The sequence below is a fragment of the Natator depressus genome, chromosome 11, assembly GCF_965152275.1.
Source record: "Natator depressus isolate rNatDep1 chromosome 11, rNatDep2.hap1, whole genome shotgun sequence".
NCBI classification, from domain to species: Eukaryota; Metazoa; Chordata; order Testudines; family Cheloniidae; genus Natator; species Natator depressus.
The window spans coordinates 36983176-37006334 of record NC_134244.1 but is presented as its reverse complement, the minus strand read 5'-3'; the positions used below and the strand labels follow the sequence as shown (position 1 = coordinate 37006334).

Genomic DNA, 23159 nt, shown 5'->3' with positions numbered 1-23159 from the left:
GCCCTGTTTTTCACACTCAGGAGGTTGGATAGTTCAGGTAATCCATACTTTTGGGATCATGTGTGAACTGAACTGTATTTCTAAACCTGTTGAAGCTGATAGAGAAAATAGTAAAAGTGGCAAAGAAAGTGATATGTTCAGGGGAAGAATTTAACAATATAAGAGGAGGTACATTAAAAAGAATGTTAAAAGAATGTTTCTAGGCTACAAAGCCAAGCACCCAAAAGTTAGAAAACCAGAATGTAGACCGGGGTGGGCAAACTGTGGGCCACATCTGGCCCGTCAGACCATTTAATCTGGTCCTCAGCTCCCACCAGGGAGCGGGATCAGGGGTTTGCCCTCCTCTGGAGCTCCAGCCGGGGAGTGGGGTTGGGGGCTTGCCCCACAGCACCCAGGAAGCAGCTGGCATGACCCCCCTCCAGGTCCCATGTAGTATGCGGAGGCATGGCCAGGCGGCTCTGCACATTGCCCCATCCGCAGGCGTCACTCTCGCAGTTCCCATTGGCCGGGAACCATGGCCAGTGGGAGCTGCAGAGGTGGCACCTGTGGACGGGGCAGCATGCAGAGCCACCTGGCTGTGCCTCGGAGCCAGATAGGGGACATGCTTCTGGGAGCTGCTTGTGATCAGCACTGCCCGGAGCCTGCACCCCTGAGCCCACCCCCCCCCCCCGCCTCCCAACCCCCTACAGCCCTGATCCACCCTCTGAACCCCTCAATCCCAGCCCAGAGCCCCCTCTTGTACCCCAAGGCCCTCATCCCCAGAGCCCGCACCCCCAACCAGAGCCCTCACCCCCCCATACCCCAGCAGCCTGGCCCATCCGTGATGCCCCTCCCACCCTCTGAACCGATTGGTCCTATCCCAGAGCACCTTCCTGCACCCCAAACCCGTCATCCCCAGCCCCACCCCAGAGCCCTCACCCCCAGCCGGAGCCCTGACACCCCTCCCCCATACTCCAACCCCCTGCCCCAGCCCTGATCCCCCTCCCACCCTCCAAACCCCTCAGTCCCAACCTGGAGCCACCTCCTGCACCCTGAACTCCTAATTTCTGGCCCCACCCCAGAGCCCGCACCCCAGCCGGTGCCCTCACCCCCTCCTGCACCCCTACCCCCAATTTCTTGAGCATTCATGACCCGCCATACAATTTCCATACCCCAATGTGGCCCTCAGGCCAAAAAATTTGCCCACCCCTGATGTAGACTGCCCATGCATACTTAATTCTGCCCCCTTATGCATGAGCATTACGTAAGTAAATTTAGGAGCATAAATCTCACTGAAAGTCAGTAGGATTTAGGGTCTGAAGTCAGGTAATTTGGAAATTTTAATCACAATTTAATTACATGATCACATACTATTTTTGCATAGGACCCTGCCTCATTCAGTGAAGAGGATGGACAGTGCTTACGAAATGAGGCAGACGTTCAATATTTTTATCTTCTTCATTCAGCTAGTGATCCCTGCCTTATTTACTGAGTACTGTGCAATGAATGCAGAATTATTCATTTCCTCATAGTGTTTTCCAGGGCGATCCTCACTGTAATATCTGCATGCCTCAAAATTAAAGAATTTATCTTTTACTGAGAGATGAGAGATTTATTATTCTCATTTTACAGATGGGGAAACTGAAACAAAAAGACTTGCCTGAGGCCACAGTAAAAAAGTGACAAAGCTGGGATTAGAATTCAGGAGTACCCGACTCCCGACCCTGTGTTCATTCCTCCAGACCACTGCTAGAGTTGCTGAGCAGCTACAGTTCCCATGAGACAGGGGTTGTGTGGGGAAAATATAGTATCCAATTGTATAAATAAAGGCTATATCTTAATGTTTACACACAAGGGGGCTGAATTACAGGCAATTGTAGAGCTGGCATTTCCTAACTTTTGAGTGCTTGACCTTCCAATCTTAACATTATTTTAACTTTTTTTTAATGTAATGTCCTAGATATTTTTTTTATTTTAAATGGAAAAAAGTACAAACAAATTCTATCATGAATAACTGTAACTCCCCCCTCATCAAGTTTGGCTGTGTTATAAACTTTTGAAATTCTGTCCAGATGTATGCTTCTCTGATTGGTTTCAGAGTAGCAGCCGTGTTAGTCTGTATTGTCAAAAAGAAAAGGAGGACTTGTGGCACCTTAGAGACTAACCAATTTATTTGAGCATAAGCTTTCGTGAGCTACAGCTCACTTCATCGGATGCAATGTAGCTCACGAAAGCTCATGCTCAAATAAATTGGTTCGTCTCTAAGGTGCCACAAGTACTCCACTTCTCTGATTGTGCATCATCAACACGGGTTGAGCCCTGACCCTTCAGCAGTGCAGTAGAGCTTAAGCTAACTACAGTGGTTATCAGCATGATAAGACTGATACTCAGGGGCAGGGAGAGAGTGAGGGTGTGGACTGCTCGGGTTATTTTGCTGGGTCTGGGAGGCTGTCCGTTTCCAGGGTTTCCACTGCATTGTGGGCGGCTGCTGCTGCTGCTTTGGCGGTGATGTAGATGCAGCCTTTTAGAATGCTTATGTTCAGTTATTATTTTGGCAGGCTGCCAAAATTTACCTGAGGAACACAAGTAAGAGATGGGAAATAATTTAATAATTTTATAACTCAGCAAAACCTAGAGAGAATGTCATGTGACAAAGAAAAGGCATGTCTACGGTCCTATGGATTTCTCTTTGCTGACCTGAAAAGCCCTGCTACAAACATTAGAAATGCTGGAGCACCTAAAAAAAGTTGCAAGTATCTGTAATGGGAAGCGTTAAGCAATTGAAGTATAGGTGTAACTACGAGCTCCCCTATAATAAAATGGATTTGGTGCCTTCCTAAAGGTTAAGAAGTGTATCTCTTTGCATTCCTCCGTTGCTTTTCAATCAGTGTTTTTCAACAGCAATATTAAGTTTGGAAAGTAGTCTAATGATTGGTCATTGGAAGGTAAGTCCACATTCAAAGTTATTCTATTTTTCAAAACTTGCTGAGACAATCTGATCTTAAATGGTGATGTAACTCACCTAGAAACATCTATGTCAGTATATTAGAAATGAAAGCTCATTGTTACTATAATTGTTGCTAACTGTATTTAAATATGGTCAGATATCTAATATTGCTCTTGCTTTTACGTCTCGTTAAACCTGACTAGCTAATATTAGTTATTATTGGGCCAGAATGTCACCTAGTGTAAACTGGCATATTTCATTGACTGGAAACTACATCAATTTACATCAACCAGCGATCTGCCCCTTTATGTCAACAAAAAGTTAATGTAGGTCTGATTCCCCTCTCCACTACACCAATTTCCAACAGTGTACTTTTGTTGAAATTAATGGTGTGAAACTAGTGTAAGAGAATATTGAATCAGGCCCATATTTTCTACTGCTGCTATTGCAAAAGAAATGGGTCCCAATTCCACACCTGGAATTAGTCACATGCAGGAGTGGCTCTTACTGATATGGAAAGTCCAAATTCTGACATTGCATTTGGATATGAAGAAAAGTTGTATTAGTCACAAAACGCACAAAAGTCACAGACTGGATTATTCCAAGGGGAGAAATGACTATGACTTTAAAAAAATTAGACCTCAGAGGAAATACAAAGAAATGTTAGTGAGAACATACCCTCTAGCCACCTCTATCGGAAGGAGGTCCTTTCAAGGACAGCAGGGAATAAGCAGCAAAAATATGTGTGGCAGGGAAGGGGGCTGCCCCTCAAGCCTGTCCCCCGTCTGTTCTCTCCTTAGCTATTGATAGGGCAAAGGGGGGATGAAAACAGCCTATTTAAGCTAACCCCAGACTTTTCAAAAGAATGTCACTCTCTGGCTAGCTGCCCCATTCGCCCCGCTCTTAATGCTTAGATTAGGAACTGTGCCGCTTCTGATGCCACGGGTCTGACTGATCACCTGTTTACAGGAATCAGGAAGGATTTTTTCCCATTGGCTTGTGGACTTGTAGGGTTTTTTGCCTTTCTTGCAGACTCCCAGAGGCATATTTGGGTTAGAAATAAATAGGATTTGAGGTTTATATTAATGAATGTATCTTTTTGCTAAGATTATCAACTTGTTGCAGCTTGCAATTGGTGTCCAGTGCAGATAAAGGCTAAAAGGGCCTGCTCCCAGAAGTGAATGAATCCTGGCATTGTGTAGTTGGACTATGTGCTTATGGTGCAAGGAGCCTGAAACCTTTGTGGACTGAGGTTCTCCCACCATCCCAGCCTTGTGGCCTTTGTTACTCCACCCCCACTTACTCGGGGAAGGGAAGAGGTTTCACAACTGAGCTGAGTCTGTGGGGTAGCTCAGGGAAGCCCTACCCCGAATTACTGTTTGGTTTATGGTTAAATCTCTGTAACCTGGACTGGAACCAGTCAAATGCCTGGCATGTGAGAGTGGAGGGCAGGCAGTGTGGTGCTCTTCCCCAAGGAATAATTAATAAAACTGTGGTCTGCCATGTAAACCCATCCCGGGTGTGTCAATAAGTGTGTCTGTGTGGGAAGGGAGAGTAAATGTGACACTGTGAGAGGGAGAGAATGAGTGAGTTATCTAGGTAGGTCTAGTTGTTGGTGACAGGTTCATATATGTACCAGCAACAACAGACCATTTCATAGGATGCCACCTTCAGACATCACAGAAACACAAAGAGAAGAAAAACTAATAGTTCTCCCTAAACCTTATGCAAACACATTCAAATGCATTTTAAAGCATTAAATAGGCTATACAAGAAGACTACAAAGAAGAAAAGGATCAGTAGACACCTAGATAATCATAGTGTCCATAAGATATTTTAATGAATTTTTAAAGAATCACAATTTCAATTTAAAGACATCTGAGATCATAAATTCTTTATTTTACCACATTCTCCCCATAAAAAATGCAAATGCCTTTTCATATTTCTGCATTTGCAAATCCATGATTTCCACTGAAATGTACCTCCAGCCTTAGACATAACCCACCATTTACTCTTACTTATATTTCATTTATTTAATCTTCAGATTCTGCCTTTGAATACACAAGTTTCCCTTTGACTTCAATGGGAACTGCACAAGCATACCCCCAAGGTAGAATTGGTCTTACTGTGTGTAAATGCTGTGGGTTCTAATGTTCATGAGTAATAAAATGATAAACAGTGGTCTTGTGTAAAGTTACCCTAATTTAACACACTAAGTATGACTACGTTCAAGCTGTAGCTTTATCTTGTGGTACAAAGTTTTATACTTTCATTATTTGAATATCTCTCAAACAAACTCAGTTAATACTGCCATTCACTATCCACTGCTATTTTTCAGAGTGCACAGTATAGATTTGTCATAAAATTCATTGCACTAAGTCTTCATATATTCCAACCTCATTATCTTCTGCAACCATTTTTCATGATATATGATGATGAAGTAATAAAATGCAAAAACCCTTTATCTAAAACATTTGGAATGTGGTTTTATGTAGCATCTGGGTTCTTCCATGCAATTTTTGATCTGTTTAGAGAAGCTGATTAAATTTAAACATGAAAGAAACAGCAAACTCCTTCTCAAGGAAAATGGCTTCACAACGCTCCAAGTAAAATATATGCAAAGTACTTGCAGATACTTTTAAAATGAATTACAATCCCAAAGACAAGGTTTTTACAATACTTATCTGTTTTCCTGTAGATCAGCTATAAGTCTAGATCTCTTTTCCACACTGAGGGTTTATCTACCTAAAGAGTATATGATTACAGTAGTATATATCAAAGATAAAATTACACTCTGTATGTACATTACAAAAACATTGTCTGCCAGTGATCATGAAATTAATCAGCACATTCAGCATGGCAAGTAACAGTATTTCCCCTCAAAGTTATCTAGTGGGTCATAGCTCTTATACTGTTATTATTACCTGTACAGATTTGTGCTCATACTGGTGTTGATCAATGGTCTTTTGTGAAGAGGCAGTTTCCCATTTCTCAAATTGTTTCTTTACACTTGCTAAGCCACCAGGTACTGTACAGGTCTCTGATTCCTCTATAGCCTAGTGTAATAGATAAAATAAGTGTTAATTACCTGATACAGTAAGAACAGATGTTCATGGAAATAATTTTTTTCATTAGGGAATAGAAATAATTTGTGTTGTGTATTTACTACTTAAATAACCACTGATTTCCAAAATTTGTGTGGCCACTTAGTGATAACTTCCATCCGCATATTCTACAAGCTCTGCTACCTCATTGTTGGTAGATTCTATATTTAACTAGTTAATACAAAATTTTGAAATCTTTTCTTGCTTCTCTGTAACATACATTTTGATGTCTGATATCTCACTATTGTTAGAACATATTGCAACAATAGCTAGCACACAGAACCCTGAATATTAGTATATATCATAATAATAAATAATAATAATAGTATATGTCATAATAAAACAAACCCCAAATAAGGCTGTCAAAAATACTAAACATATAAACATTTAAGACTAGTTGTTAAAACCTCACTGGGTCCCTGTGGGATTACTATCTCATTGAATTATAAAGAATAAAAACACACAAATAATAGACAGTCTATGGAATTCCCTTATCCAGAGCTTCTTCAACACCATTAACTAGTAGTGTAGAAGAGGTGCTGAGAGACAAGCAATAGATCCTGTTATATCTATAAATCCTCTCTTCCAAAACTGATATCCCAGGTCCCAATGGCCTCCTTCATGATGCTAAGGATTAGTCATGTGTATCCAGCAATGTATAATACTGTTTGTATTCACACGGACTATTCAGGCACCAACACAGACAGGCTCAAACCTACAGGAGGTGATAAACTTGGAGAACCGAGCAGTCATAAATTGAGATGCTGGTAGAACTAGAGGGCTAGGTGTAGGCAGGGTCTTGTCTCTTCCTCATCCGTAAGATGGAAATACTTCCCTATCTCACAGGGATTTTGTGAGATGCAGTAATGGGAGTATCTTAGAGAGAGGGGTGTAAAGTTATTTCTGTGTTCTCTAGGATCTGGACACACTCTCCAGGGCTGGCTCCAGGGGTTATGGTATATTACCATATACACTGTAATGAGAGTGTGTATGGTAACACCCATTGTTTCATGTTCTCTGTGTATATAAAATCTCCCCACTGTATTTTCCCCTGCATGCGTCCAATGAAGTGAGCTGTAGCTCACGAAAGCTTATGCTCAAATAAATTTGTTAGTCTCTAAGGTGCCACAAGTACTCCTTTTCTTTTATTTATATAGGGTCACTCTATAGCTGGTACTACTGATAGACTATCATGACATTTTATGAAAATTACGCAAGAGTTTATCTTAACTGTATATCAGAAAAGAACAAATCCAGTAGCAAGACAGTTTCTCAGATTAAAATGTGAGTGGATGTTGTACTCAAAGAGCCCATTGCTTAAAAATTCATAAATGATGTGTTTTTTACTATTATGCATAATCTAGGGTTCCTGTATGTTTTACTTCTCATTTCTTACTGCAATCAAGCAGGCACTGTTTGTTACATGTTGATCTAAAATATTTTCTTCTCAAGTGTCCAGAAAGTAATAGCTACCTTTTTCCTAGGTATTATTTTTCTCTAAATCTTATCTGAGCTTTGCTCTTTCTAAGCTATACTCAGAGGTATTTTAACAGCTATTGTGATAGACTGTATAATAGCTACAGGCATTTCTATTGTATTTTATAGTTTGGGGAAACATTTTTCCCCCATAAATTTCAAGGCCTGAAGGAACCACTGTAATCCTCTAGTCTGACCTCCTATATAACATAGGCCATAGAACTTCCCCAAAATAATTCCTAAAGCAGATCTTTTAGAAAAAACATCCAAGCTTGATTTAAAAATGGTCAGTGATGGAGAACCACCATAACCCTTCATAAATTATTCCAATGGTTAATTTTCTCACCATTATAAGTGTATGCCTTATTTTGTAGCAATGGGATTAACTCATCCAAAGTTCTCCCACAATTTCACAAGGTGCTGAGATAATTGTGTGACATTGTATATACAGATTAGTGCTGCTAAATGACAGCTCAGCAGAGAATAGGACAAATTTATGTCCAGACTAGTTTGTGACACCACTGTAATTTGGGTTACATGACTGCCAGTTAACTTGAGTTAACTCACACCTTTTTCAATGCTCATCTAGACACTCCACAAGCATTTGTTCTAGGACTCCATGAGCCTTGTATAAATCACAAATATTTGTGTCCTATCAACTCTTTTAATGTTAGCATACTTTTCTGGGTCTGGTTGCTACATCAGTGAGACCTCTGTAAAGTGTTTAAGTGAACTTCTCAGGAAGCCTGGGGAAGATAAAAATGGTAAAAGTAGTTTGCCATTTTCTCTGGTTTTTAGTAGGAGGAAATCATTTAGGAAACTTAAAAACATAATCAGAGCTGTTAATTCCTTCCAGATATTTTTAAGGATCATGCAAATAGAGTGCAACATTTAGAATCTCAAGCCCGAAGTATAACAATTCACTTCTATTAAGTAGTATTTCGATCATCTTTCTGTCTGTGCCCTTCTGCAACGTTTCTGAGGTACTAATGATAAAGGAACAGGCCACTGAAACCAAACATCATGTGCCTTAGTTCCCACCAGCCTCACATTTCAATTCTCTGTTGTTTCTCTTTTTGCTGTTCAGCATTTTACTACATTTTATAAATATATATAAATCGAACTGTGTGTATGCACTAGTTCTCCTGTTCACTGGTCCAGGATCTAGGCTTTTTAGGATTATTCCTTTTTAATCTCCTACCTTACATTCTGAAGAGAACTCTGGGGTGTATTCTACAGTCTTTAATTGAGTAAAAAAATAATATAGTGGCTCTTCTTTGTTGAAATAATGTTCCTTCAGTCACTCAAAGGTCTGTCCTTACCTTCATACCAACAGAAAACTCCTACTGATGCCAAAAAGAGTAACTCACTGAAATCAACAGGAGACCAGACTCATTAATGGACTCCTACACTTATCTCTCACATTTCTGTTTTTACAGTAATTTCAAACTTCATCTCTTTCTTAAATGAGAAATTCTAAGTATCTATTTTCTGGTCCATTAAAGAATGCTGTGTTTTTACTACCCTTACATTTTCTAACATAATCTAAAAGAAAACCACATGATCAAAATACTGTTTCTGAGTATGTTTTCTATTGTCACCATGTGCTTAAGATAAATCTTTAGTTCCATGTGCAATTCAAACCCAGATGCTGCACTCCTTTAGTTTTGAAGTTGTTAAAGTACCTTAATTATTCCACTGTCACCCGATAAGGGGTGTTCCCTAAATGTGGTAACCAAGTTCAAGCCTACTGTCATTTCATGCATGGTTTCAGGAGACCTTGGTACAATTATTACTTAGTTATTTCAATTCTATAGTATTTCTGTAAAATAAATTCCTATTGAATAGAGAGGCACAATAGTAAAACAAAATTAGTCATCAGATTTTTTTTATTTTTATATAATAGATGACTAGTTGTTTTGATAATCTTATTGTAAAACAATGCTCTTTCATTTGTCATTATATGGGAGGTTTTTAAGAACTGGTTAGACAAACATCTGTCAAGGACAGGCTAGGTATACTCGGTCCTACCTCAGTGCAAAGGGCTGGACTAGATGACGTCTCAAGGTCCCTCCCAGTCCTACTTTTTATGATTCTGTATCATTGTCCAGTTTAACGCTGCAGTAATTTCAAATTCCATAGCCTGAGCAGCCAGAGTTAAGCATTCTTTTGAATACAATTTTATTACTTGCTGACTGTAAAAATTGATAATAGTACAGAAACCTGTATTCTTCCAGGATCATAATTGGTTTAGCAGAGTGGCTATGTTGCTAATCTCTCATTTCTATGTTGATTTAAATATTCCTAATAGATTTAATGCATACAAGAGCAAAAAGAAAAACTGTACAGCCAGTGAATTAAAATGATCAAAAGATCCAAAAGATCAGTGTTATGCAAACTCTTATTCGTAAGAGCCTGAAATGAATTGGTAACTTTGCTGCGTAGGTGTTGGTAATTCAGGTTTTAAATTTTGTTCTACATAAAGGTAATGTGGGCAAAACGGTGTGACCGCTTTTGTGAATAAGCAAGCAGAATATGGCCCTGTGTAAACAGAAATAGCAAATTATGAAGACAATTATGATGTTAAATAGAAGGTAATATCTTACATTAGCAGAGGAGCTGCTGCGCTCCACTTTGGACACAGCTGCTTGATACATAGCCATTCTTTCCTTCAATGAGACAGAATCCTGGAAATCCACACTATCCCTCCAGTTAGTGCTTTCTTCTGAAAATCCACTTACAGGCTTGTGACCACTAGCAATAGCTAAAAGCAAACACAATATTTTATATTAGGAGGTTTATTTTTATTATTAAGTACCTGCTTTTTAAGGCTGAAAGAAAAGAAAAAATGTCTTCAAAAACAGATTGCAAGAGTTAACAATGTTATCCACTATCTATGGCAATATTACATCAATTCCAACTTATAACGTATGAATTGCAGATAGTAAATTACGGCTCTGAATCAGGCCCAAAGTGCCCAAGCCTTCTCCCAGTGAAATCAATAGGCATTTCAATGGAAACAATGATGTTTCTTATTGAAATCAATATCACTTTTTTAAAAACTCTACTAAAATAAAGACTTTTCAACAAAACGCATTGTATATTTTTCTTGATAAACTAGCAAAAATATATGGTCACCAGAAAGCTTGAATATATATCCTTTTACACTATAAGCAAAACCACTATAACTCAATACATAAGTTGTAATGGGGCAAAATCTATTCTAATCAATTGGGTTGCAAGAGAGTAACTCGGAGCAGAATTTGTCTCCAGTTTATTCATTTACTATTAATTATTTTGTCTGCACTAGAGTATTAAAACCTCACTGATAATTAATTACTTTAACCTCACTCATAATGAATGCAAAACCAAGTGAGTGTACAGCAGCTGAGCATTGTAGAAGTTTTCACTTAGACTATTACTTTTACTCTGAAAAACTGCGTACAAAATGCAACACCTAAATTGCTGTTACTTCCTCAGTTTACATTGCACCCACAAAGTTGACTCATTTCCATTAAAAATGTGAATTGTCTCATCATAGCCTACTTATTAGCTCTTTCAAGCTCTTCACTTGATATTTCGTCCATATTATCTAAAGCTCTACATTAGCTATTAGGTGCAGATATATTCCCTTCAGTAGAAGACAGCTTACTTTGAAATTTTCACCTTAATAATTTTGCAGCTGACCAAAAAAGTCATTTTGATATGTTCATATATTAGAACACCTTACAGTAACTGGTTCTTCAAGGTGATGTCATCAGTGGCCTCATCTTCACTGGTTAAAAAAGGTGCGTTTTTTACCTTGGGGTAACTAACATGCCTCATTTCAGAGTAGCAGCCGTGTTAGTCTGTATTTGCAAAAAGAAAAGGAGTACTAGTGGCACCTTAGAGACTAACCAATTTATTTGAGCATAAGCTTTTGTGAGCTACAGCTCACTTCATCTTATGCTCAAATAAATCGGTTAGTCTCTAAGGTGCCACTAGTACTCCTTTTCTTTTAACATGCCTCAGCTATCCCGAGGTAAAAATATAGTAAAGACAAGGCACTTTCATTTTACCATGAGGTGAACAAGGCAAAGTCAGCACTATATGTACACCTCCACCTGGGTTGACCTCACCTAGTTTCCCTTGCAGTAAAACTAAAGTGCCTTGTCTTCACTGCACTTTTACCTTGGGGTAGCTCACGCTTGTTAGTTACACTAAGATAAAGAATGCTCCTTTTTTAGTAGTGAAGACAAGGCCAGTGTGGATCACACTGTAGATAGGCGAGCAGTGAATCATTTGTGTGATGGAACCGCATTGATCAAAACTAAAAGCTAAAAACAATAAGGACTTGCGCCTGTTGGAAGTTTCTACTTTCTGTACAGTCGGTATGCACCTCTTAGTATTTAAAATGGTTGGATATATACAAAGGTTTTACAGCTTCTCTTCAACTTTATTAGGAATTTGTGCCTGCAGTACCTTACTGACTCTCATTTCTTCCTGTAGTATATCACCAGGGAAGATCTCATGTTCAAAGCAAAATTCCAGGAGGTAGAGAATAGTGCTTGATAGCACACAGTGCTGCTTTGCTATTGCTTCTGTGAACATACTGCAGCCTGACTGCATAAAATAAGCAGAATGGTTCATTTCCCTGGCACTTGTAAAGTAGTAATATTTTTCTCAGTGTAAAATCATTGCAATCCTACGCTAGAAACTGTCATGTCATATTGGCAGGTGAAATGTAGAGAACAATTAATTTAATTCGAGAGCAAGTACCAGTACATCTATCTCTTTTATTATTTCTAATTCCACATTTTCCATTATACAAAAACTGCTTTTTGAGAGTCTGTACAAATTAATAGTAAGAGACTCGTTTTAATAATAAATAGGAGTCTTAACATGCTAGCTGCAACTGGCAGTGCCTTTGTGCAAGCCAGCACATCAAAATCCAAAATTTTAACTAGTTTAGAAACTATGGTTAAATTATCCCATGCAGATTTCTGCTCATGTTCTGAAATTTCAAAACCCCATGAGGGTCAAATTTTACTATCAGATATATTACTATAGATTAGTGGGAACTGCATGTGTGAATATTAGGGCAGAATTTTCCATTGAGTTTTTTAAGATAATTTTTAAGCAAAAATATTGAAGAAGAGTAGCCTCTAAGCTTGTGAAATATCCAAAGTAAATTTAGGTGAAATAAATAGTTAAAGGAGCTTAGTGAATCAAGTCAACATTCTCCAACAAAATAAATCTACTTAATTTTTCTTTTTGTTTTTAAATATAAAACCACCATTTGAAAACTAGACATCGATTCTAGATTTGGTTATGACACAATACCTTAATGAAGGCAGAATATTCCTGTAAATGGCAAATAAAACTGAAAGTTGCTGTGGAACAAAGTTTTGCTTTTACAATGCAGCTCAGGTACTGAATGTCAAGTCAGAGACAGATAATATGATTAATTGAAGAGAGATTTGCACTCATAATGAAATTTAGGAAATCCAGCCACAGCAGCAGCAAAACAGCTGCAGAAATGGGCTTCCAGTAGAGAGAGAGAGAGAGAGCATATGGCTTTGTTTACTTTTATCTGGCTGTTGGTGCAGTTCAAGGAAAATCTGGGAAGGTGAAGACCTTCGTATATGAACATGGAGCATGTACGATACTTTCTAGAGCAAGACAAGAGGATAAAGGACTTGTAGGAAACTTTGCTTTGCCACTTAATACTCTCATTTCACTTCCTGCAATTATTTTCATTTAATAAAATCATTTGATGTGCTGTTTATGGGATTTTTTTACTGTCTGACTGTAATAATGGTTTTGTTTTTTCTAAATGATCTTGGAACACTAAAACCCAAATGCCAATCATGGAGATAATCCACAAATTAGTGCTATATAGTCGTGGTCATTTCCCTATTTGTCACCCCATTTACCTAATAGTATGACAGAACCCTAAACAAACAAACAAACTCTGTGACATGTACAGTTGCTTTGGAGATGCTCACTGTAAAGGAAAATATTTCACATTTTCATATTCTGCAAAAGACGAAAATAGCGTTAGGGCATATGACTCTAAAGAAAGAACCTAGTCCTTCAAATGCAATTAATCTGCAGATTTGAGTAGGACAAGAAGTCTCCCTTGTAACAAAGGATTTGTCTCTAGCTTTTCAGAAGGTATATGAATGCAACCTATTTCTTTCATTGTTGCAGGAGAAGCGATGTTATATTATATAGAGAAGAAATGTGTATATGTGAAGAGCTTATTTTGTATGGCACACAATAGGAAACATGTCCTCCTTCTGAGTGAACTCTTGGGGAACACACCAGCAGGGGGAGACTTTTGTATACCTATCAGAGCAAGATTCTGTGTAAATGGCCAAAAAGGACATTTCATATTCAATTACATTTCCTAGGATTTCCTTTTATTAATTGAAAGTTACCGACACACTTCTTCAGTTATTAAGGAGAGAGAGGGATTCCTTTCTGCTAGTCTTTTTACTATTTATCAGAATATAGTAGAAGAAACACACTTGACATACACATTTACACAAAAGGCCTTCCTTCTAAAATTAAAGCATTGTTTCAGTCCACAAAAGGAAGAACATCTGCTGGACATGGTGGTTATTTTTATTATGATTATTTAAGCCCTATGTTATCTCACTGGCAGCGAGGCATGGTCACCATTTTTTTTTTAAATGCATACAAATACAGAAAGCCAACCTCAAAGGTAACCTAAAAGCTACTGCTACTACTGTGGCAAGGAATGCACCTGAAACTGGAATGTGTAATCCAGGGCCATGAAAGTTAAACCAAAAACGTAAACAAAATAAATATACCTTATATTGTGCCCTGAAGACCAGAAAAGCCAGGGCCTGGTGGGACCTCTTTAGGGGTAGAGTCTTAAAAAGACCCTTCACTTAGAAAGTTCTGCCACTATTCCTACATCATTCACTCCTAGGAACTGACAAGACAGATAATGTTAAGTTCTGACTCAGGCAAAATTCCCATTGAAGTCACTGGAAGTTCCCATGGAAGTCACTCAATAATAACTTAAGAATTGGGCCATATGTTCTTAAGCAAAACCAATTATTCTGTTTTGTGCTAGTGTTTGAATGTGTACTCCTGCAAATAAAGCAGATATGAATGCACAACAGGCAAGCAAAAGTAATACCACATATATAGCACTCTACAATTTCAAAGCGCTGTACAAACATTAATCTAATATATGAGCAAAGTAGTATATTGTCATGTGTTAGCCATAACAATATGGTTGTAGTGTGAGTTTATTGCTCACATAATGCTGACTGTCTCAGTTTCTGCATGGGTTGTCTGCTATCACTCAAGTGACAGCATCTGTTTTTTTTCAAAATGCAGGACCTAGTAATCTTCCCCATTTGTTCTACTTCTGCATGTTTTAAATCTTCCTTCCAGACTTTCCATCTAACCCTCACTGAATAGCTGAGTTACATGAACACCAATTTTATGTGAGAAATTAAAAAAATGGGAAGTTGAGCAATTTGTGTAATTTTCAGGAAGTTTGGCCTTGCATTGGTTATAATTATGTGTGGATACCGCTCTTAACATGGTAGCTCATGTTAACTACCTCCCACTTATGCTCAGAGATTCATAAGTCATTCATAGGGATGTGCTGAGGGTGGGATTCAGCCCCAAACGTACTTCACTTGAGTTGGCATATGAAGCTCCATTGCCCGCATATACGTAACTCAGTAACAGAGAATGTTGAAGCAGGAGTTTGGAGCACCCTGGAAAAAGCAGCATAAGCATATTAGCACCAAAAATACTTTTGTTGATGTTTTTCCCGTTCCCATCAGGTCATTAAAGGAATTGCATGTGTCTGACAAGATGCCTTAAAAAGGCATCTTCATGACAGTTTTCCTTCTTGTAGATAAAGATGAAGAAAATATGATGTGAGCACCTATATTTGACAGTTCAGATCTAATACAATCTCAGTGCCTGGATATTTCACTTGTTCTACTAGGGTTTTTCTGCACTGCACTGGAAAATTTGATTGAATAATGTTGAGTCCCTGTAAATAGGGCACTCAATTCCTTTAGGAAAGGGGGAATTGTAAAGGCCCAAGAATATATATATCTTTTTTTAGTAAAAGTCACTGGAATCTAGCTACTAATCCCCCTACTTGTACTGCAAATAATATCAGAGGATCCCTGAGTCCCTCCACGTCTCCTTTTCCTTGGATAATGTAAGAGTGGGTATATGTACATCAAACTTGCCTTACTTTAAGAAATACATTGTCTGGGGTTACAGAAACAGGTTTCAGATGAGAGAAATTTGGGTCCAAAGTGATGCTCAGTGGCCAGAGACAACAAGTTGTGTTTTTAAAATTCCCTTGTATTTCTTTTGAACTTCTCAAAGATGGCGAGGTAATTGACTTGACCAAACGTCTTTCCCTTTTCCAGGTCTCTGCTGAATTTACTTAGAAAAGTTAAGTAGAGTACAAGAAACATTTGTCCCTGAGAAAAATATAAACATATACATAAATTAACCTCAGAAAAGTTTACAGTGGCATAAAAGCCTTTAGAACAGATTCTCATAACAATACGGTGTCTGAAACGGTACAAAGCTTTGCTTTCATTGATTTGAACTAAAATGGACTTGTTTAAGGTTTCAGTTACTATATCTCAAGGATGTGAAAAGGTGGTACTGTAAATGTTTAGAGTCTTCATCATTAATGTATAACCAATATGCTTATAATCTTCACCGAAAGAAACTGAGTATGTTGAATATGATGCTGGTAAGTCAAGCAGGTGCTAAAAATGATTTTAGTACTTCTTATCCTTATCATCACTAGTTTGACCAAAATACCTCTTCATCTGAAACATACTGCACCCTTACATAGCTAAGAGAAGTGATAATCATAACAATTAATTGAAATTAGGAGCAGAGTACACAGCTTATTCTCTCCTGTAATGATCAGCTGACTTTATCTAGGGTTGATCTAGTTTTCTTAAAGTTGGTGTTATAATTTCCTCCTTTTCTTTCACTCTCATAAGTTAACTCTGCAAGAGCAACATAATCAGACAGAGGAACTACAGGGCAAGGATTTATACTGGTTGAAGCAGTCACATTACAAATAGAGAGCGGACAGATTGAAGTATTCAACCGAAGATTAATCCAATCCAAAAGGTATCAGAACCTAATACCATAAAATGCAATACAAGGTGGGAGAGAGAGAAAAGAAGGGACCCTGTGCGTTCCGCTAGCTATTAAAGCTTACTATTCCAGTCATATACTCTCACACTGCTCACATCCTGTCTTACTCATTGTGAGCATGCTTTGCCGTTCAACCTTGTTGTATCAGAACATTTTCTCAGCTATTTCACCTTCTGTCATAAACATACAGCTAAGGGTAGCATAAAATCCCTCCTTTACCTGTAATGGGTTAAGAAGCTCAAATAACCTGATTGGCACCTGACCAAAAGGACCAATAAGGGAAGAAGATTCTTTCAGATCTGTGGGGGGAGGTTTTGTTGTGTGGTCTTTTGTTATTCTCTCCGGAACAAAGAGAGGCCAGGGCAGGAAAAACACATCTCCTAAAACCCTACCTGAACTAAGCATCTAAGATTACAAATTGTAAGTAATAGGAAGGAAATGCATTAGATTATCTTTTGTTTTAGCTTGTGAATTTTCCGTATAATAAGAGGGAGGTTTATTCCTGCTTTTTTGTAACTTTAAAGTTTTGCCTAGCAGGGAATCCTCTGTGTTTTAAATCTTATTACCCTGTAAAATTACCTTCCATCCTGATTTTACAGAGGTGCTTCTTTTACTTTTTTCTTTATAATAAAGTTCTGTTTTTAAGAATCTGATTGGTTTTTAGTGTCCTAAAAACCCAAGAGTCTGGTCTGTGCTCACCTTGGTTACCTATTTGGTTGGTATATTATTCTCAAGCCTTCCCAGGAAAGGGGGTGAAGGGGCTTGGGTGTGGGGGTGGGGGATATTTTGGGGAAACGGGAACTCCAAGTGGTCCTTTTCCTGAATCTTTGTCTAACTCACTTGGTGGTGGCAGCGATACCGTCCAAGGACAAGGAAGAATTTGTGCCTTGGGGAAGTTTTTAACCTAAACTGGTAGAATTAAGCTTAGTGGGTCTTTCATGTGGGTCCCCACATCTGTACCCTAGAGGAAGGGAACCCTGACACCTTCTAAGGGTTTAAGGGAGAAGACAGCCTTGCATAAATCTCTGGAAGTACAAATAACAATACATAAGAACTTTCCATGTACTTTGGGATGGATGAAATTAGGTGATGTATCGTTCCATCAATTTTTAAGCAAAGCTGCCTATTCATTTCTGTTGATCTCAGAACTGTCGGAATGACACAGTCCATGAAATGATTATAACTTAGGGTACTTATATGGCTCCCTTTACCATATTATATGAGCACCTCACGATTTCTTAATGTATTTATCTTCATAACACCCCTGTCAGGTAGGGAAGTATCCCCATTTCTACAGCTGAGGAATTGAGGCACAGAGACTGAAGTTATATCTCCATGGGGTTTGATTACAGTTCATGCAGACATACCCAAGCTAGCTTTAATCTAGCAAGATAACTACTGGAGCAATGAAGCTGTGGTATCACAAGCCGTACAAGTCAGCCCCGAACCATGGGTAATTACACAGGTTGCTAGTCCATGCTGAAGCTCATGCTACCATGGCTTCATTGCTCTAGTATCTGAGCTAACTAGATTAAAGCTAGCTTGGGTATTTCTATGTGAGCTGTAATCACGCCCATTAAATGCATATAGACATACCTTGAGTGACTTCCCTACAGTCACACAGCAGCCTGTGGCAGATCAGTGAACTCAGCCCATGTCTCCCAAGTCCCAGGCAAATGCCCTAACTACTGGACCATCCTTCTTCTCAGGTCTACCATCATCTCCTTACACGTATGTACACTCATAATCACATTTTGTGCAAATAGACTTACAAAGGAGAGTCTTTTTACATTCAGCTTTTCAAATCTTATCATGCAACCTTGGTAAAATGAGTTCCAGTTAATGGGGCAGAGTTGAAAAGAGGTACCTAGACCCTGACCTCATAAGGGTGCCCCGACTGCCTCCTGGGAGAACAGCAAAAACACATGTGCTGTAGACAGAGCAGTATTATCAGATACTGAAAGACCAAGAAACCTGCAGCCAGGTCATCCTTACATTCCAGCCCAACATGTTTACAGTATACAAACACAGCACATATGTAGGCCTGCAAATGTGATGATCTTTGAACATTTATTCTGACTACTGTGGGAATTACAGAGCATATTACTGTGCTCTTTTACATATCAATGAATACATGACACTTGTTTCTGTGTTTGTATTTAGCAGATTTAAAAATAGGGGAAACCAAGTTTCAAAGAGGTGACTCAAGTAATTATAACAGCAGGAGTCAGAAAGATTGGGAATAAAACTCCCATGACAGAATAAAAATAGAAAACAAGCTTGGAACCTGTGAGCCTCCCACAATGCAATCAAATGCATTGCCAAAAGCCTCAGAAAGACACCACATGAGCAGGTGAAAATTAAAACTGCAAAACTGTTTGCATGAAAAGCAAAACAAGCACATTTTAGGCCTTTGGCTAGTTCTGCTTTCCGCCAGAAATGGTTCCATTACTGCAGAGCACTGAAAAGCAGTATTTGTGGATGAAAACCAAATTTTCCCAACCGTAAAGAGTGTTTTCTGCCTGGAGACAAATCATACCACACTTGAGCCTTGTAGGTCTCAAAATAAAGTAAAATCCTTGCCAATGGAGTTTTGTGGAACACCTCCTCAGACTCTACTTTGCTGGTTCACAGCTTCCCAATGGGATTGTCGATTATCCGCTGGACTCCAGAAGTGGAATTGTATCATGTTATGCTACTACATCTTCAGCCACCAGCACAACAGCCTCAGCCCCTTTATTTAATAAGTTAAATCCTTACAACTTTTCTGAGGTAAGAGAGTGCTCTTCTCTGTTATACAGATGATGAAGAGATGGCAGAGGTGATGAGTGATTGCTCAAAGCCACATAGCCTTCTCTGAGCACTGAAGATGACTCTAAGTTGAGGCCACTGGACATATATTTTCATCTTAGGTCCCTGATTCCTTTGTGAGCTGGTGGCTTGTCCAGCAATGTGTTCTCAGCCAGTGATCTTAACAGCATGGAGCTGTAGTGATTACTACAGTCATCAGCTATTGGTGCTATGGACTCAGTAAACTTGTAATTCTGATGATAGTTATAATGCACTACAATTGTGTCTCAGGCAACCCAGTGGGTGGCAAGCAATGCTGCCAACTCTTACGATATTTGGTGTTTTTTTGATAGCTCCTGTTCCTTCTTCTTCTTCTCCTCGTGTTCCTTCCACCAGAATCATAGGTTTTCCCAGTGTTGGGCACATGAACTGGCCAAGTCCGTAGCCCTGGCAAGATCTTCCATGGTTCATGGCTCCTATACGAGCCAGGAAACCGACAGATTTTCCATGGTTTGTGTTTCACCACAGTCACATGTATCTGGGTTAGTGCAATAGCCCCACTTCTGCATATTGACTTTTGATCTGCTAACTCTTGTTGGGAGGGAGTTTAAACATCTCCAGCTGGACCAATCCTGTTCTGCACCTGTGGGAAGGCATTCGGCAACGTCAGTGTGCATTTTGATGTCCTTGACAAGTATTTTGAGCCATGTGCATCACATTTACAGTCATGTAGCCATTGGTGACACAGTTGCCAACTTTCATGAGGTAAATAAGCACCCTGACTTTCACAGTAAGCCAAAAATCAAGCTAATCCCATTTCAAAACAAGGCCAAAACAAGCCAATCCCTAAGAACCCCAAAACTCTATGTGACTAGATTCCCCCCCAGCGTGCAGTCTGGGACTGTGGTGGGCCTGCTGTGCACCCCGATTCTCTCCCGCTTTTGCCCCTGCTTGCCAGGAGCCGGTCAAAAAAAAAAAAAGAAGCTACAAGCAACAAGCTATAAGCCAAAAACTAGCCAACAAGCAACTCACATGCCAATTAAGCCAAAAACAAGCCCAATTTCTGTGTTTTTTCCACAGGTCTGGCATGTCTGATTGGTGATTTTTTTAAGCGGTTCTGTTGCAGTTAGGACGCTTTTCCGCAATTTCAGGTGGCCAACTTCCACTGTGTGGCCACGTAGCAGATGTGTGGTATCTTCACCCTGTCATAATTAAGGCTACGATTTAGTTATAGGTATTTTTAGTAAAAGTCATGGACAGGTCATGGGCAAAAAAAAACAAAAATTCATGGCCCGAGACCTGTCCATGACTTATATTAAAAACACCTGTGATTAAATCTTGGGGAGAGGGGGCCACTCTGGGGCTGCTGCTGTTGTGGGGGCAGCCGGGGCCAGTGACACCAGCTGCCCAGGGCTGCCAGAGCAGGGGCTGCTCCAGCTGGCCAGGGACCGCTGCCGGAGCAGCAGCTGGAATGGCTTTCCCCTGGGCCACTCCAGCAGTCGCTGGTGTGGCTGTCCTGGGGGGCCACCTGAGCAGCTGGCCCAAGAGCTGGCCTGCAGAAGTCACAGAAAGTCATGGAATCCGTGACTTCTGCGACCTCCATGATAGATATGGAGCCCTAGTCATAATTATTCCACTTTGCTTGAGACCACTCTCCTGATATCCAGTGGATCCATTCCAGGAAGGACATAAAGGCTGTTCATGTTTGTTGGTTTCAGACATCCTCTAATGTAGTGGCAGCTGTTACTCAGCACAGGGTCCAGCTTCTTTGCATCAGCCAAACTTTCCCACATCAGACATGCATATTCGGCCATCGAAGTGCTCATGTGGAGACTCTTAGTATTGCTGGGATGGTTTCCCATTTTGAATTTGCAGGCTTCCTAACCATGGTGTTCTGGGTGGTACCTTTGCCTCTTGTCTTCTCCATGTGTGCTCTGAAGGAGAGCGTGTGGTTAGCATTACTCCAAGGCAGACAGGATTACAGCAGTGGGCAAGTGATACCCCATTCCAAATTATGTTGTCTATTGGCCTCACAATTCTGAAGATGGAAGAGACTCACTTGTGTTTCGGCTGGGTTAGGGAACAACTGGTTCTTTATGTAACAGACTGAGAGCCCAGACAGCATCGATGTTCGTGTAGCTTCGATCTGGATGAGATCCTTGGCTTGGGCAGCAATGCATGGGTCGTCAACATAGACCAAACTTCTTGAGCTGAGATGGATCAGTTGATCATTCGTGTAGATGTTGAAGAATATTGGCAAGAGTACGCTCCCCTGTGGTAGGCCATTTTTCTGTTGCTGCCATCAGCTCCGCCTCCTGCTTCAATAAAGCCAACATCCACTGCTCTCTGACCACCCAGCTCTGAAGACAGCGCAGAAGTAAAGGGGGCAATACCATAGCCCGCCTAAAATAATATTGTGACCCCCGTGCAAGTTCCTTTTGGGTCAAGACCCCCAATTTAAGAAACGCTGGTCTCCTCCGTGAAAACTGTTTAGACTAGGGAAAAATCACAAAAAAGACCAGATTTCATGGTGGGGTGGAAAGGGGAAAGAGCAGATTTCATGGTGCATGACGCGTTTTTCATGGCCATGAATTTGGTAGGGCTCTAAACACGAGCTCTTCCCCCACAAGTCTGTGGACCCAGCCTGGGAGGCTCATTACCAGAGGCACTGTAGCCATTGCCCTAGAGGCTTACTGATGAGACGGGCTGAGCACTCACAAGTGCATCCGCAGTCAACAGGAATTGCTGGTGCTCTACAACTCCCAGAATCAAACTCATTTTCCCATTTTATGTCCCACCCCGTTTTGTCTTGTTGGATTTGTGTACATTAGGCTTAAAAAGCAGTCTCCACAATACAGTGACATGTAAAACAGGATGATCCCCTCCATTTGGAGGCAACTGAACTTTCCTGAATCAGTTCGGTCTATCTCCAATTACAACATCTGTATTTAAAGCTAGGACTCCCATGCTGTTTATCCTTCTTAAACATGTAACCACCAACTTTAGATCAGTCCTCACAGACAGCCTGAGCATGTGCATAATCCTATCATGGTGATGCCACCCCGTCTGTGACTAGCACAGCAATCTCCAAAAATAGCCCCTTTAAGGATTATTTTTATTGCAGGTCACATTTTCACCTTGGGCAATCTGTAATTTTTTTTTAATGTTTGAGCAATTTGACATATCTGAGCTTGTGATTTAACAGGCAACTGCAATATTTCCTGCATAAAATTAGCAAAAAACTTGACACCATGAGTCCTTTAAGCTACTTCCAAAAACATTTCAGTGAAAATTACATCTATCCAGTGACAAGACATTGTAAGAGAAGAGCTCATGTAACATGGAAGATAAACAGATAGTGCATACCAGAGTTAAAAAATAAGTCTCCCCTTTTATTTCAAGATTTAATTATTTCCTTTTCTCCGAACACTTCTATTTTTAAAAGCTGTGAAAACCAAAATGAAAAAAAAATTGTGGGGGTGAGGTGGGGGAGCAGTTATTTCTGTAGGGATAAAGAACGGCCTGTATGAAGGTGATGCTGTGAAAGCCCCGCAGTAATATTTGGTTGTTCGATTCAAGTGGTTTTCAACTTGTGGTCCGTGGACCCCTAGGGGTCCACATGTCGATTTGAAATTTTTTAGGGGTCAGTAAATGAAAAAAAGTTTGAGTACCACTGTTCTATTCCAAAT

At 39.8% G+C, this 23159-nt stretch overlaps 1 protein-coding gene across 1 annotated transcript in view; it reads right to left on the bottom strand.

The window, feature by feature from the left end:
• XIRP2 (xin actin binding repeat containing 2) overlaps positions 1–23159 on the bottom strand; it is a 157936-nt gene that overhangs the window by 29957 nt on the left and 104820 nt on the right. Inside the window, exons 3-4 of the mRNA XM_074967494.1 lie at positions 10113–10270; positions 5851–5982 (exon numbers count right to left, since the gene is read on the bottom strand). Coding sequence (XP_074823595.1) covers positions 5851–5982; positions 10113–10270 — 290 coding nt within the window. The remainder of the gene's footprint in view (positions 1–5850; positions 5983–10112; positions 10271–23159) is intronic.